At 42.0% G+C, this 15,643-nt stretch overlaps 1 protein-coding gene across 4 annotated transcripts; it reads left to right on the forward strand.

The window, feature by feature from the left end:
• The first annotated feature begins 1,052 nt into the window (after nucleotides 1-1,052).
• On the forward strand, nucleotides 1,053-15,631 carry LOC133476672 (actin-related protein 2/3 complex subunit 1A). 4 transcript variants are annotated; one of them, XM_061770366.1, is made up of 11 exons: nucleotides 1,056-1,350; nucleotides 1,844-1,941; nucleotides 2,090-2,194; nucleotides 4,407-4,629; nucleotides 7,489-7,596; nucleotides 7,731-7,834; nucleotides 7,903-8,011; nucleotides 8,441-8,516; nucleotides 8,605-8,798; nucleotides 13,968-14,058; nucleotides 15,059-15,631. In XM_061770366.1, exons 2-11 carry the CDS (start codon nucleotides 1,878-1,880, stop codon nucleotides 15,095-15,097), a joined length of 1,113 nt encoding a protein of 370 aa, XP_061626350.1. In that variant the 5' UTR covers nucleotides 1,056-1,350; nucleotides 1,844-1,877; the 3' UTR covers nucleotides 15,098-15,631. The 4 variants fall into 4 exon arrangements, with proteins under 4 accessions (XP_061626353.1, XP_061626350.1, XP_061626351.1 ...); XM_061770367.1 differs by having other exon boundaries at nucleotides 1,056-1,320; XM_061770369.1 differs by lacking the exons at nucleotides 13,968-14,058; nucleotides 15,059-15,631 and adding an exon at nucleotides 9,066-10,924 and having other exon boundaries at nucleotides 1,053-1,350.
• The last annotated feature ends 12 nt before the right edge of the window (nucleotides 15,632-15,643 follow it).

Genomic DNA, 15,643 nt, shown 5'->3' on the forward strand with positions numbered 1-15,643 from the left:
ATTCACAACTTTGATGAGTGTTGTTTCTGTACACTGGTGAGGTCGAAAAGCAGACGGATATACAATGTAAGCAGAAGGGTGTTGGATTATGAGATCGTCATTTAGCCGAATGGGCAAGTACTATGCTGAGTGAGGAAGGGTAAATTAGAGATGAGTCTGTACTTGGCAATGACAGTTGGATCCCAATTATTATTCTACCATTCTTGTTTTCTTCTATCCTTCCTTCCTCCCTTCTTTCCTTCCATAATTAATGTGTCCTTCCTTTCTTCCTGTCACACTCCCTCTCTTCCTTGCTTCCAAAGTTCTTAACTTCTTTCCTTCCATTCTCCCTTCCTCGCTTCCTGCCTTGCTTACTACCTTCTTACCTCCCTCCCTTTCATATTATCTTTCCTTCCTTTTTCCTTCCTTTCTCACACTCTTCTTCTTTACTACCTACCTTGTCTTCTTTCCTTTCATACATTCCTTCCTTCTGTCCTTCCTAGTTTTCTTCTGACCTTGTAGCTGTCCTTCCTTTCATGTTATTGTGTCCTTCCTTACTTCCTCAATTAGTTTGTCTTTCCTTTCTTCCTCTCTCCATCCCTCCCTCACTTCTTTCCTTCCTCGCTTCCTATGTTCTTACCTTCTTTCATTCCTTCCTCCCATTTTCCCTTCCTCCTGCCCTCTCATCCGCCGTTCCTTGCTTTCTACCTTCTTCCCTTCCTTCCTTCTTTGCTCCCTCCCTCACTTCCTACCTTCCTTCCTTTCATACTGTCCTTCCTTCTCTCCTTCCTTGCTATATTCCTACCTTCCACCTGTCCTTCCTTTCATACCATTGTTGTTTCCTTCCTGCCATACTTCGTTCCTTCCTTCCTCCCTCCCTCCCTCGCTTCCTTTCTTTCTTCAGGTTCCTTCTGTGTTTCCTTCCTTCCGTTTTTGGCCGACCCATATAGTTTATCGTCTTTTGACTCTCTTGCGTTTGCCCTGAACTCTCTCGCCCACCGTACACAACACGAGAGCATTTCGGCGCCTACTTCCTGTTTGACGTATAGCTGCAATTCCTATCATATGGATGTGTGGCGCTGTTTCTCCCAATACACTTGACTGTAGCTGGCTGGCTACTAGCGTGATGAGGCTAAGCTAGCTGTCAGTCAGTCACCGGATGTTCCTGGACGCACGTCGTCGTCGGCCGTCTTCTTGACATTCCCATCAAACATTCCCGGACGAATTCGTGTCGACTGACCAGAGTCCGCGAATTCACGTCCGGCTCCCTCGTTGGTCATCGAGCCTTTCCCTTCCCACGCCGCCGCCTCACCGCTAGCGTTGCTTAGCTTGCCGGCTAAGGTGAGTGCGGAAAGCCGAGAAGCGGACGAGGTGAGTTAGCACGCCGGGCTAGCTCGGTAGGAAATACCGTGGTCGGGTTCAGACGAGTGAGGCCTACGTAGCAACCATAGAAAATCATAGGTTGGCTAATTTGAGGGTTCAACTTGTGTGTACTACTAATCTTATTTTCATGATGAAAATATGAAATAAGAGAAACTCTACAAACAGAGGGCGTACATTTTGTCATCTTTTGGGTAAACTGATTCGTCGCAAACGTAATTTAACGGCGATTTTCGACAGTTAGTTGCTGCGGTGTTTCATGTTTTGAACAGTCCGCTTCGATTAGCTATGCGAGCCGGTTAGCGTGGCTTTCAACGATAACATGTCCCATTTATTAATAAAATCAAATGGACACTTTTAATGTCTTGTCAGCCGTGGCGTGTTGGTAATCAGCGGGAGGCGAAGTCCACACTCTGCCTTTACACGAAGATAAATGACAAAGTTCTAATAAAAAGTTTGCACTGCCTGTGTGTGTTTGTGACAGAGAGCCCTGAACCGAAGGACCACACCCATAAAAGATGTCCCTTCACCAGTTTTTCCTGGAGCCCATCACCTGCCACGCGTGGAACCGCGACAGGACACGTCAGTTTGGCCTTTTCCCCTCACCCTCTTTGAATGCACCACCACTTCACATCTGTCATTCCAGCAAGGGGGAAAACAGGTTTGGCTGGTTTTTTTTTAGATCTACTCACCGCTAACACTGTCTTGTTGTGTTTTTTTTCCCACGCAGAGATTGCCATCAGCCCCAACAACCATGAAGTTCATATTTATAAGAAGAATGGAAACCAGTGGGTCAAGACTGACGAGCTGAAGGAGCACAATGGACACATTACAGGTACTTGGTTCATCGTATGACCTTTTAAGAAAGTTTATGAGACATATCGTCCATTCATTTATCATCAGTAGTTTTTGTCTTAAATGAATGGCACGTGCCAGTTACCCATTTCCCCTAGCGAGTACCCATACAGATTTGATTATATTTTACCGTGTGGAGTCAGCACTTCATCACCAAGCTGCCAAAGTACACTTCGGCAATTATTGTAACGGATCCTTGGATACGATGCATGCAGCGGACACTTTCACCTCTCTATACCCACACATCAGCAACATAGCTGTACATGTTGAGTATGTACCACTTATCAGAAGCCGACACTGCTGCTCTGCTTAGATTTTGGCTTTGACATGACAGTAGTCTGACTGTGTAGTCTGACCTTCACTTGAAAATGGTGGCTCTTCACCCAGCCTAGTTGCTAAGTCAAGAAAGGAGAACTTCACAGACACATTGTCTGAAATAGGAAGCGGACCAAAGAATCACTGTTATATAATTTCACACTTCATGGGTGGGCAGGCACTAGGGTTGGGCATCGTTTGAATTCGAGCGATTCCGGTTCCGATGCCGGTTCCTTAGTTCGATTCCGGTTCCAAACAGTTCTCTATTCCGATTCTTTTAGGGGGCTGGGTCAAAAAAGTTTGCATGGTTTAAATAAAGGGTGTCCATTTTATGAACATCCATTTTCTTAGCAGCCTGCAGCATAGACTAAAATTGACTCAAGGTTCTTTATAACCAGTATCACTATCAAACCTATGAACTAAAAGGCAATGTGTGTGGAACTAACCCAGTTGACTTAATATTCATTAACGTTTCAGCTAAAAATTAAATATAGCATTGTTAAAATAGTTATTTTATTAACAATTTTTTGTTTCACTCACCCAGTTGACTGAGAGTTGACTTCACTGACCGCTATATAGCTTCCCCTGTATTCTGTTTCATCACGTCAAATGGTTTCTATGTGCAAGTTTTAACTTGACTTCTTGTTTTAAGCGCGTAGCCTTTTATTTTTAAGTGTACGCACCGGAACTCAGCATTTTGGTACGAAAAATAATGGCACCTGTTAGTTTTATTTCTTTTATTTTAAATGGATGGAACCAAATGCCCTAGAACGCGGATTCCTTTCCCTTCCCACCGATGAGGCACAAGGTTAGTGTTGGTGATAATGCGAGATGACATTTATGTGAATTTTGTCCCAATTCATTGTGATGTAAAGTTGTTACGGTGAAGTTTTAGCGCAATGTTAAGCTTTTTGGGGGCTCATCAGCGCTTACGTTTCTAAAAACCATCAGTGCAAAAGTGCAAGCAACCGTTTATCTTGTTAGCTGTCTCAATGTTGGCATAGGCGTATTTTATTGTTTCACTTAGCCAAGTGACTGAGAGTTGACTTCACTGAAGCTCTGCGCGGCTGAGGCTCGGAGCGCGTCACACGCTACACATCGGGCAAAACTCCTTTGCACAATGTAATCTTATTCCAAGTGTTGCACTGAGGCGACTCCTCATTCATTCACTGGTTATTCATTTTAGCAAAGTTAAGACACACTTTTGTTCGCTGCCGTTGGGCACGAGCACGTCATCGTGCCCTTTCTTCTTCGTTGGTTTATGCCGCTTCGTTGCTTTTCGCCACTACTTCTTCGCGGCTGGAGGACTAGGCATCAAAACTGGGAGCCGAAATTTTTAAATTTGAACGGTTCAAGGAGAACCGGAACGTTAGTCCCGGTTCCAATGGGTTCTTGATTCTCGATGCCCAATCCTAGCAGGCACGCCACTTTGTGTATCCAAATAATTAAAGAGTCATTTTCCTTAAATATGTCCCCTTTAGGCAGCACAGTGGGGCGACTGCTTGGCACATCTGCCTCACAGCTCTGAGGGCACGGGTTCAAATCCGGCCTCGCCTGTGTGAAGTTTGCATATTTTCCCCATGTCTGCGAGGGTTTTCTCCGGGTACTCCGGTTTCCTCCCACATCCCAAAAACATGCGTGGTAGGTTAATTGAAAACTCTAAATTGGCCGTAGGTGTGAAAGTGAGTGTGAATGGTTGTTTGTCTATGTGTGCCCTGTGATTGGCTGGGGACCAGTTCAGTCTACCCCGCCTCTCGCCCAGAGTCAGCTGAGATAGGCGCCAGCACGCCCATGACCTTAGTGAGGATAAGCGGTACAAAAAATGGATGGATGTTCCCTTTAAAGTCCTTTAGAGTGAAGTGCCAACTTCTCCGCAGGAATCGACTGGGCCCCCAGGAGCGACCGCATTGTGACTTGCGGCGCTGACCGCAATGCGTACGTGTGGTCCCAAAAGGAGGGTGTGTGGAAGCCCACGCTGGTGATTCTCAGAATCAACAGAGCCGCCACCTTTGTTAAGTGGTCCCCGCTGGAGAACAAGTTTGCGGTGGGCAGCGGCGCGCGGCTCATCTCAGTCTGCTACTTTGAGTCGGAGAATGACTGGTGAGAAAGCAAAAAAGACTACAGCGGAACTTTTTAATTATGGTTGATTAACATGATTTTAAGGTGGAATGCTGGTTGTCCTCCATTTTATCTTAATTTCTAGGAAATAAAAACAGGAAATAATGGAAATAGTAGAAATTAATCTGTTCCAGGGTCAGACTGTTGGCATTGTAAAACCTTTATTAGCTGTACAATTAAAGGTCCTGTATTTTGATAAGCCAACTTTTTCTAGTATTTGGGATGTAATATTGTCTCTATGGTGCCTCAGTAAACGTGAAATATGAATTAAAATTGTCCACGCATTCCTGAGTTTCAGACGTTTTTTGGCTGAGAGGCGTGAAATCAGGTCATTCAAATTTCTCAGGCTTATCTTTGTCACTAGCGAAGATCTCCGCCTACCTCCCCGCTCCCTAGCCAGCGCTGTCAAAATAACAGTGTGTGTGCTCTCACAAAGTTGGTCTTCGACACGGAGGCAACCAGTTCGAGGAAAGGCGGCGGTCTTAGCCAAATATGGACACAAAACTGGGTCAAACAGAAGTAGCTGTCAGAGGGTCCTTTTCTGCACGCTAACGAAGGTGTTTTTAAAAAAAATGAAATTAACATTTCGATACTAAGTCCATGTTAGTGAGTTACTCTATGGAGATCGAAATAGCCAAAATATGGGACCTTTGTTTCAAGTCTTATTTTGACTTTAACGTGTTCATGGAAGTGTAGATATCTGTTAATCACTACAAACGTAAGATGTAAAAACAAAACAGATTTAAAAAATAATCTGTGACTGTGTAATGAGTCACCTCACGAAAATTAAAGATTTTGGTGAGAAACAAATGAACCACTGTTGATAATAAACCATAAAGCCAATTTAGCAATCTTTTAACAGTCATAACTGTAAAGATAAATGACAAATGTGTAAATGATCATATCATAAGTGCAAATGTTAATATTTTTAGCTACCGTGTCACAGTATGATCTTTGATACATGACATGGGTAGAGTATGGCAGTGTTCCCCAACCTTCTTTGCACCGCGGACTGGTTTAGAGTAGGCATTTTTCTCACGAACCGGCTGTGCGTTCATGGTGCGTCCACTGTGGGCGCGATGTGGGACTTGGAGTTGTAGGCAGCCAGACCAGACTGCAGTTCCATAGCTCCTCAATGAGAGTAGACTTTACCTCCGTAAAAGTAGTTCTGCCTGTGTCGAGCAGCAACCTACGACTGTATCAGAGCGGACTCGGTGCGTGAGCGTTAACTGTTATGATAAACCCGTCTTTTAAGTAGGACTCCTGATATCGTGTTGTTTTGTTCAAAAGAACAAATCTTTTCAGTAAATGTAAATGATTTTGTTCTTTGAGCTCTGCCGCCGTTAGCCAGCCCGCTCAGACCGGAAACAGAAGCGTTCAAGGCGGCTGGGACCGGAAACGGAAGCGTTCTGTGCAGTCTTGACGTGTCACTTGAGACGCGCAGCTGTTGTGGCGGAGAAGATCCGGTCAATTTTCAAAATAAAACCCATTGACACACGAATTGCAATACAACAGAAATTATATAAATTGGTCATTCTTTCTCTGCGGCCCGGTAGCAAATGCCTCACGGCCCGGTACCGGTTCGCGGGCTGGTGGTTGGGGACCATTGGTGTATGGCGTCATGATTCATGTTGTTGTTTTTTTCTTAAGTTTGTCACAAAAGTGTAAAAATTCATTAACCACTGTTCAGATGAAGATCCATACGAAAATTTCAACTTAAAAAGTTAACAAGTATAATGAGTCATGTTGCAAATGCAAGTTTAGCATTTAAATTTTCTGTTTAAAATTAGCTTGTAAGATTTGACCGTTATTAGCCACAGCTGCTACGTTGGTAGCGTGGGTTATTTGTAATGGAGTGTGACTATAACACTAAATGTTATCATTTTAAAGTTGTTTTTTTGGAATGTATCTGACTGCTTCTGAATCCTCTGCTGCCTGAGGTCCCTTGCTCTGCTTCTTTTTGCTAGTCTTATGGCCACTTGTTATCAAATGAGGGATGGGCATTTTTTATTTTTTTATTTTTTTTAAAAGAAGTGGCTATTCCCACATAGTGTTAGCAAAGCTCCTGAAGCCCAAGCAAACAGGTCAGCAGCAGAAGGCCGTGGGGGTGTGCTGGTAACCGGCTATGAATGCGCCTGCGAGTGCATGCCAAATGAGTGAGACCTCGTCGGTCACACCTTCCTTACTATTTCCGTAACAACTATTGCTGTTGAAGCGAGGCAAATTTCCCCATTGTGGGCCTAATAAAGGTTATCTAAGCCAATCTAACCTTCTGTCTCTGATTGGTTGTTTTTCATCAGGGGGTGGTGGTTTCTTAAAAAACTAATTTGAGTTACAAAATGGGGCCAGAGAGGAATGATTTTTTTTTTTTTTTTTTTTTACACAATTTTACTAATACACTTCGGAATGGTTTATATCACAAATGACATTTAAAAAATATATATTATTTCAATCTCCCTTTTAAAGGTAAATGACAAAGGTGAAAAGAGTCATCGCTTCCTTAACTCTTTTACAAATGTAAAAATAACTTGGCCATAGGGCATCAAAACGATAATACAGTCTTAAATTAAAGCTGGGGAGAAAATATATAAGCGTAAGTTTTTAATAATTTAATTTTCATTTGCTTTTTCAATCAGCAAAACGGAACAAATAGATTCAAATCAGAAATCAGATTTTTGTGAAAAAATATTAGAGAATTGATTTTAAGGCCATATCGCCCCCCCCCCCCCCCGCTACATTCTTGGCTTTAATGACGAAGGGGTAAGGAGTAGTGTGCTTCACTGGTAAAATTTAAATGGGGGGGGGAAACAAAACACATTTTGCCCTATTTCCATATTTCAGGTGGGTGAGCAAGCACATAAAGAAGCCCATCCGCTCCACAATCCTCAGTCTGGACTGGCACCCCAATAACGTGTTGCTGGCTGCTGGGTCCTGTGATTTCAAGTGCAGGTGACTTCATGAAACTAAGCAAGGCACTGGCATATGAAAAGATTTCCTTGGAAAACGCAAAGGAATTGTTGATTTTTCATGCAGACACCCAGGAAATAATAATGTGACTGTTTCTTTGTCTGTGTGGTGTCCAGGGTGTTCTCAGCCTACATTAAGGAGGTGGAGGAGAAGCCAGGCCCGACGCCTTGGGGCAGCAAAATGCCTTTCGGGGCTGTGCTAGCAGAGTTCGGAGGAGCAGGTCTGCCCTCTCGTGAGCTAACAAAACAAACACCATTTGAAGCAGCTGAACCTGTTGTTCTTGTTTAGGAGGAGGAGGTTGGGTCCACTCTGTGTCTTTCTCGGCCTCGGGGAACCGCCTGTCGTGGGTCAGCCACGACAGCACAGTTACTGTCGTGGACAGCTCCAAGACTGCCTGGTATGTTGTTTGCATATTGCTGATAGTTATTCTGTCCAGCCAGCAAGCCTGTAGTTACGTTTCTAAGTAGAACAAACTCACTGTGGTGTCATCCTGCTTGCCAAAAAAAAAAGAGCCAATATGTAGCTCCACTGCTTTGCCTTCAAGTGTTGGAGCAGCCAAAAAGGGAGCTACTACAAGCCATTTACATTTATTTCTTTATTTTTTATTCATTTATGATTCACAAAAAGTTAAAGGGGTTATCTTATGGGAAAATTAACTTTTTCTGAAAATGTGTCTCAGGGAGCTATTCCGGGTTGTGACGTAATGGTGCGAAAGCATGCCACAGACATGTTAAGACACATGGAAAAAAATATGTATGTCTCCTAATATCAAGCGGAACCAAATGATACAGTTAGAAATGTTTGTAAAGTATTTTTTGCTTTTTAGTCCTTTGCAGCTGAAGACAGAGTTCCTGCCTCTCCTCAGCGTCTGCTTTGTGACCGAGAACAGCCTAGTAGCTGCGGTAAGTTTCCACACACTCTCATATATACAGTGTCTGCCCACATGAAGGTGAAACTTTTAAAAAAATGTATGTCTTTGCACACCTCCAGGGCCACGACTGCTGCCCCATGCTGTTTCGCTGCGACGACGCTGGCGTTCTGACCTTCGTATCCAAGCTGGACCTGCCCAAGCAGAGCATCCAGAGGAACATCTCGGCCATGGAGCGCTTCCGCAACATGGACAAGAGGGCAACCACTGAGGACCGCAACACCACGCTGGACACCCTGCACCAGAACAGCATCACGTAGGTTTCTACTACTATAAAAAACACAGAGCAACAACACGTACAAAAATACTCACCGGCATATATTCTCTCTGCTCTGTGGAAAACAAAGTTTTAAGAACTGAGCGGTGTAGTCGCTTGAAAATGGCAGAGAAACCCACAGATGCAATATGCGAGTAAAAATTCCATTTGGTCGTACTTGTACGAGTGCATGATTTAATGCTCCTGTAACAGAGTCTCACTATATTTGGTGAAAGCTGAAAGTCTCTGTCTTTGTCACTGCTTTAGTCAGTCTCCTCCACCTGCACGTTCTCCTTTCCGAAGAAAGACCGCCGCCTTGTTATTTTGAACCGCCAACGGGCAGCCGCGCATGCGTGCGCTCAGCCCCCTCGCCATGGCAAGAGCAAGCCTCGCGTGCCGGAGCGGTCCCCTCTGTCGTCAGGCTAGGAGGTGCCGTTGACAAGGGCGCAAATAGTACTGATACCCACTCCAGGGTTCGCGCTGCCCGTTCACCACCTCGCCAAAGGCTAATTGAAATAGTTAAGAGTTAAGTTAAAGTTGCAACTACATGCGTGTGGCAAGGAGATTTGTATACTGTTTAGCCACATTGGCTAAGAGGTTTCATGAGCCAGTCCCAACCCTGCCACTCAGATTCATAATGACATGACATCTATCCGTCCCCTCAACGTTTTTAATCACCCCCCTCTTTCCCGAAGTCAGATCTCCAACTCGGCAAAGCAGACGAATCTGCTTCTCATATAAAACACTACCTGTATAGTTACGTTTGCTCGTATGTTTGTAAGGCTAGGAAGCGCTGGCAGCACTCAACCTCTGGCTTTGTGTCGCAAGCTCTATAAATTCCTAGTCAGTGGAAATTGTACACGTCCTCACCCCACCGCAGCTCACTCCCCACACTGTAAAACATGGTGTGTGCGCAACTTAAAACAAAGTAACAATTTACAGCTGTAACGTTAGATAAGTCTTGTTGCATATACTCAACACTAGCTGAATTGAAATACCTTCAAAGTATCTGTGGAAGTAGTTACACTTTTTAAAATTTATTTTTGTTTTAACTTTGAGCCAGCCTGGGGTGTCAATATTTTTTTAGCATGACTGTATTGTCTATTATGTCTAAAAAAAAATCCTCTCACTATTCTGGCATTTAGCAAGTAGAAATAATTTTGGTAATCCTCATTGACCTAAAACAGGAAAAACTTAGTCTGATGTCATCCACTTTAATCCCTTATTTTGGCCCCCCTGGGGTCCCAATATTTTTATGCACGACTGTATTTATCGCCTACAAAAAACAACTAATATTACTGCAGCTTATTGACTCAGTTGTGAAATCATGTCTGTATTATACTGCCCCCTGATGGCCAAGGCGCACACTTGAGAGCAAAAGTTCAATGGGCATTGACGCATGAAACAAATGATTACAGATTATTAAAAAGAATGTAAAGAATTGAACAATGTCATTACTCTGTTTTTATAATGTACAATATTACAGTTAAGGCCAGAAATATCTGGCCGTGACACAATCTTCATGAGCTGGGCTCTGCATGCCACCACATTGGATTTGAAATGAAACGACTACAACAAAATTCAACTGCAGACTTTAAGGTTTAATTCAAGGGGTTGAACAAAAATATATGATTAAACATGTAGGAATTGTAGCTGTTTCGATGGAAATTCAAAAGTAATTGGACAAATAAACATAACCCTAAGTAAAATATTACTTTTCAATATTTTGTTGGGAATCCTTTGTAGGCAATGACTGCCTGAAGTCTGAAACCCATGGACATCAAGTAAATGCTGGGTTTCCTCCTTTGTGATGTTTTACTGCAGCTGTCTTCAGTTTGTTGCTTGTTTGTGGGTCTTTCTGCCTTAAGTTTTGCTCGATGGGGTTGGGATCTGGTGATTGACTTGGCCATTGCAGAATATTCCACTTCTTTGCTTTAAGAAATTCCTGGGTTGCTTTTGCTGTAGGTTTTGGATCATTGTCCCAACTATACTGTGACTCGCCGTCCAAGTCAACTTTGCTGCATTTGGCTGAATCTGAGCAGAAAGTATATCCCCTATACACTTCAGAATTCTTCCGGCTGCTTCTGTCTTTTGTCACATCATCAATAAACACAAGTTACCCATTACCATTGGAAGCCATGCATGCCCATGCCATCACACTGCCTCCACCATGTTTTACAGAAGATGTGGTGTACTTTGTATTATGAGCTGTTCCAATTCTTCTCCAAACTTTCTTCTTCCCATCATTCTAGTACAGGTTGATCTTAGTATCATCTGTCCAAAGAATGCTGTTCCAGAACTGGGCTGGCTTCTTCAGGTGTTTTTTGGCAAAGTCAATTCTGGCCTTTCTATTTTTGAGGCTGATTAATGGTTTGCACCTTGTGGTGAATCCTTTGTATTTACGCCAGTGATTTCCAACCTTTATGGCGCCAAGGCACATATTTTACAATTGAAATCTCTCACGGCACACCAACAAACAAAAATGTCACACAAAGTGGATACATAAATGACTGTATGTACTTCCTGCCATCTAAAAGAAGACCATTTATTTGTTCTGTCTGTCACTATGCCTCACTGGCATAAATAGACGAAGAAAGATACATTATTTCTTGTAAATAATAGTTTTTTTGAGCAACTAAGTAAAATTTTATAATTTCCCACGGTACACCTGAAGAGCGCTCACAGCACACTAGTTGAAGTCTTCTCTTTATGGTAGACTTAGATACTGATACACCTACTTCCTGGATAGTGTTCTTCACTTGTGTGCATGTTGTATGGGGGGTTTTCTTCACCATGGAAAAGATTCTGCGATCATCCCCCACTGTTGTCTTTCCATGGACGTCCAGGCCTTTGAGTTCCCAAGCTCACCAGTGCACACTGTTTTTTCTCAGAATGTACGAAACTGTTGATTTGGCCACTCCTAACATTTACGCGATCTCTCTGATGGATTTCCCCCCACCCCCCAGCTACAGGATGGTCTGTTTCACCTCCTTTGACTGCATGTTGTATGGTCACAGGAACAGCTTCCAAATGCCACACCTGGAATCAACTCCAGACCTTTTACCGTAATTTCTCCTGTATAATGCACACCCATTTATAATGCGCACCTCCAAAGTTGACCTCAAAATTCTGAGAAAACCCTTCTACCTATGTATAATGTATTTTTACAATGCATGATTTGCTTCTACCCATATGATCAAAACATGTCAGTATTATCTGTATTTTGTTAGTTTTTTTGAAGAATTATTCAGAAGTTTAACACTTTATTTCGAACGCATACAACTTTTTTTATTTACTTGCTTTTATTTTGAAATTCACAGCCCTACTTTTATTTAGTAAATGAGAAAACACACAGTTGGGCTCATATGTTTGATTACCCAGGCAGAATTTGTAAGATGGGTACAATTCTTTAAGGAAAACATGAAGGGCCAGGCGAAACACAATTTTATTTTAGTCGTCAAGCATTTCAGAAAAACATTATCATAAAACAAAACATTACATTAGAACACAAATTAATGTTTGTTGTTCAGTCATCAGTTGTATTTTTAAAAAAACAAAAACAAAAATCACATTCTGCCTGGTTATGTAACCTTATGAGCACAATTATACATATATGCAGTCATATTGGAATTAAACTGTAGGCTACACCTTTTTCATAACCTTAGGTGGCATACTAGAATGAAAGTGTACAACTTCATAAAATTTAGGGGGCGTGGCATATTGAAATGAAAGTGTACAGCTTTTTCATAACCTCTAGATGGTGGCATATATTTATAAAATATGAAAGCCTTTTTCATTTTCTCCTATACCTATATGTGTAATGCGCACTATTGTGACAATTTTTGGCGGAAACAAATGTGCGTTATACACGAGAAATTACGGTAACTACTTAATTGATGACAGGTTAATGAAGGAAGAGCCCATTTTTTTATTTTTTATTTTTTGCAGCCTTCTGAGTCAATTGTCCAATTACGTCTGGTCCCTTCAAAAAGAGGCGGCTACGTATTAAAGAGCTCTAATTCCTAAACCCTTGCTCCAATTTGTATGTGGATACTCTCAAATTACAGCTGAGAATGCACTTTAAGACCACATTGATTATGTAATTGTGTCCTGAATGTTTTCGTCAACAGCTAAAATGACAAAACTTGTCACTGTCCAAATATTGTTGGGCCTAACTGTATTTACTGATATTTTTATTTTTAAAAAACTTTTTTTTTTTTTTTTTTAATTTTGTTGTTTTTTTGTGTGTGCGCGCCTGCACCACATTAATGGCATTCCCATTCATTTCAATTAGTGATGCATAAAATTTTCAGCCACCGGAAGTTTGCCGCCAAGCATGGTCAGCACGTGCTTCTCTGCATAAAGCTCGGCGTTGCCACCACTGCCAAGCTGGCGTGCTACGTGGGTGTCTCAGTCTCGCTATTTAGCGGCTACAATGATCAGTCAAAATGTCTTAATTAGGGCTGGGCGATAATAAAACGATAATGTATATTTCTAAATAAATTGCATCCGTCCATTTTTTGACAGATGTTACGAATAGCCGATAATAATGCAAGTTGCTCCGTACTGAACTAATCATGTGGCGTCAATAGAACCATGGCAAGTGTGGTTGACGCACACAGCACATTAGCAGCGAGATGCAACTGCTGCAGCCGTGGGGAAATTAGTTTCTTGTGAGACTTTTCAAAACCAAAATAACTCCACACTGCCGAGCTTTTCGGGCATTTCATGTCAGCGGTGTCATTGTGTAAAAAAATAAAGACATTGTATTGCAAAAGACATTGCTACAGCTGCAGTTGAAAAGAAGGGATTAGTACACCGTCATACCCATAATTGCAATTTTATTAATAATTGGCATAATGTTTCAGTTTTCGGTCTTGGTTTCCTACTTTTCATCCAAGAATTTTCATTTCAGTGCGTCACTAATTTCACGAGCGTGGTCACGGAACAAAATCAATTTGTAAGTCAAAGCACCATTGTACTAGGCAGCTAACAGAAGATTCACTTGGTTGTTTAATTTCACACTTGATGTGTGGGCAGGCACTCCAGACACACTTTTTGAATACAAGCAAATAAGTCACTTTTCCATAGTGTGCCCTTTAAATTGTGTGTGGTGGGGGGGTAGCATGCTATGCATCATTTTGTCATTCCTACATGTTTTACTTACAGCCAAGTGTCTATCTACGAGGGAGACAAAAGGGACTGTCGCAGGTTCTGCACCACCGGTATCGACGGCGCCATGACTATTTGGGACTTTAAGGTATGCGCATACACTACGCACAAAAGGTTTGAGATATTGGGCATTGCGGTGAAATTTCCCGATAAACTTAAAGTTCACTATAACCTCTACAGGTGAACTTAATTTGACCCTCTAATTTTTTGGGATGCGCTTGTCGTCCAACTGTAAAATATTTCAGTACTTTTTGCACAACTTGCTGGTTTCTAACAAGGCCTGGAATGGCAAAATTCGTAACTGCTGTTTGATCCATGAATGCACCAATACATTTCCTGGTTCTATTAGAATTGGTATATTTACGGTTAGGGCTGCGCAGTTAAATTGGTAGACGGTATACGTTTGGCCAAAGGTGGAAAAAGGAAAAATCTTGGTGTGTACCAGGCCTAATGCTAATCGCGATTGCTAACTGTTTAGCATTTAGCATTTTGCTGTCTCAAATTCTGAACACCAAATATATACCATAGACTCAGTACCAGCAAATGCAGTTCAAGGATTGAAGTCCATCACTCATAAATTAGAATAAAATGCATGTTAGTAGTTAAAAATAATAATAATAATAATAATGGAGGGGTGGGCGATTATTATTCGACTAATAATCAATTGATTCTAAAAAGATTTGATAGTGACAACCCTAATATATGAATATATACACAATTACAAATGGACTGTTTTCAAGAGTGCTTTTGTCATTGCTATTTGTGCCCAATATGAAAAGTATTCAAATTATATGTGAACCAGGACATTAAAAATACAAATTTTACCTTAATTAAAAAAAGTAACAATTCTTAAAGATTGATTGCTAATGTATTTTACTTAGAAGTGAAATGCAACGGAACTGTACTAGTGGACTGTCCCGGGTTTAAAGAAAGTTTAACCCACTGTAACATTGTGCACAGTTTGATTGAATGATTCTTTTTAGTACCACAAGATGGAGTAATACACAAAAGTGAACTTGGTAAACACAAACATGCACGCCGTACTGAGCTTTCACTGCCATCTTCTGTATTTGATTTCCTCTCCTCAGAGTCTAGAAGCTTCTATCCAGGGTCTCCGCATCATGTGAAGAAATGTGAATGGAAAAACAAGGAGACGCTGGAGACCTCACCAACACTCACCCCCTCGCTCCTTCTTCCCATAGTAACACACACACACACACACACACCTTATCAAGTGTCCACCGAAGCACTGATCAGGCTGTAACTAACACACAGACACACCACGCACACTGAACTGACGTGTGACATCACTGTTGATTTTCTTTAGTTGCTGTCGTTTGATTTTTAATGAAGCAGAAGAGGAGGTTCCGTATTATTAAAAAAATGTTGACGTGTTCTTTTATGTTCTCTAACCCCCTCCAAAGTACCAAAAGGTCAACACTAAACGGTGCGTTTTATCACAAAGGAAAAAAATGAAGAAAAATCAGACTGAATATCACCACGGCTGAGCCTCCATGTGAATATATCAGCGTGGCGTCGAAGTTACGGACGTTTTCTCTCACTCCCCGTGGCAGCGTCGCTATCGTGCCTCTGTCGTAGCTAGGAGCTCATGTAAGATGGAGGATGGTTAAATAAAGTTCAGATGCATTTACAGAACACCACGCACTTTGACT

This window comes from Phyllopteryx taeniolatus, chromosome 4 (assembly GCF_024500385.1).
Source record: "Phyllopteryx taeniolatus isolate TA_2022b chromosome 4, UOR_Ptae_1.2, whole genome shotgun sequence".
Taxonomy (NCBI): Eukaryota; Metazoa; Chordata; class Actinopteri; order Syngnathiformes; family Syngnathidae; genus Phyllopteryx; species Phyllopteryx taeniolatus.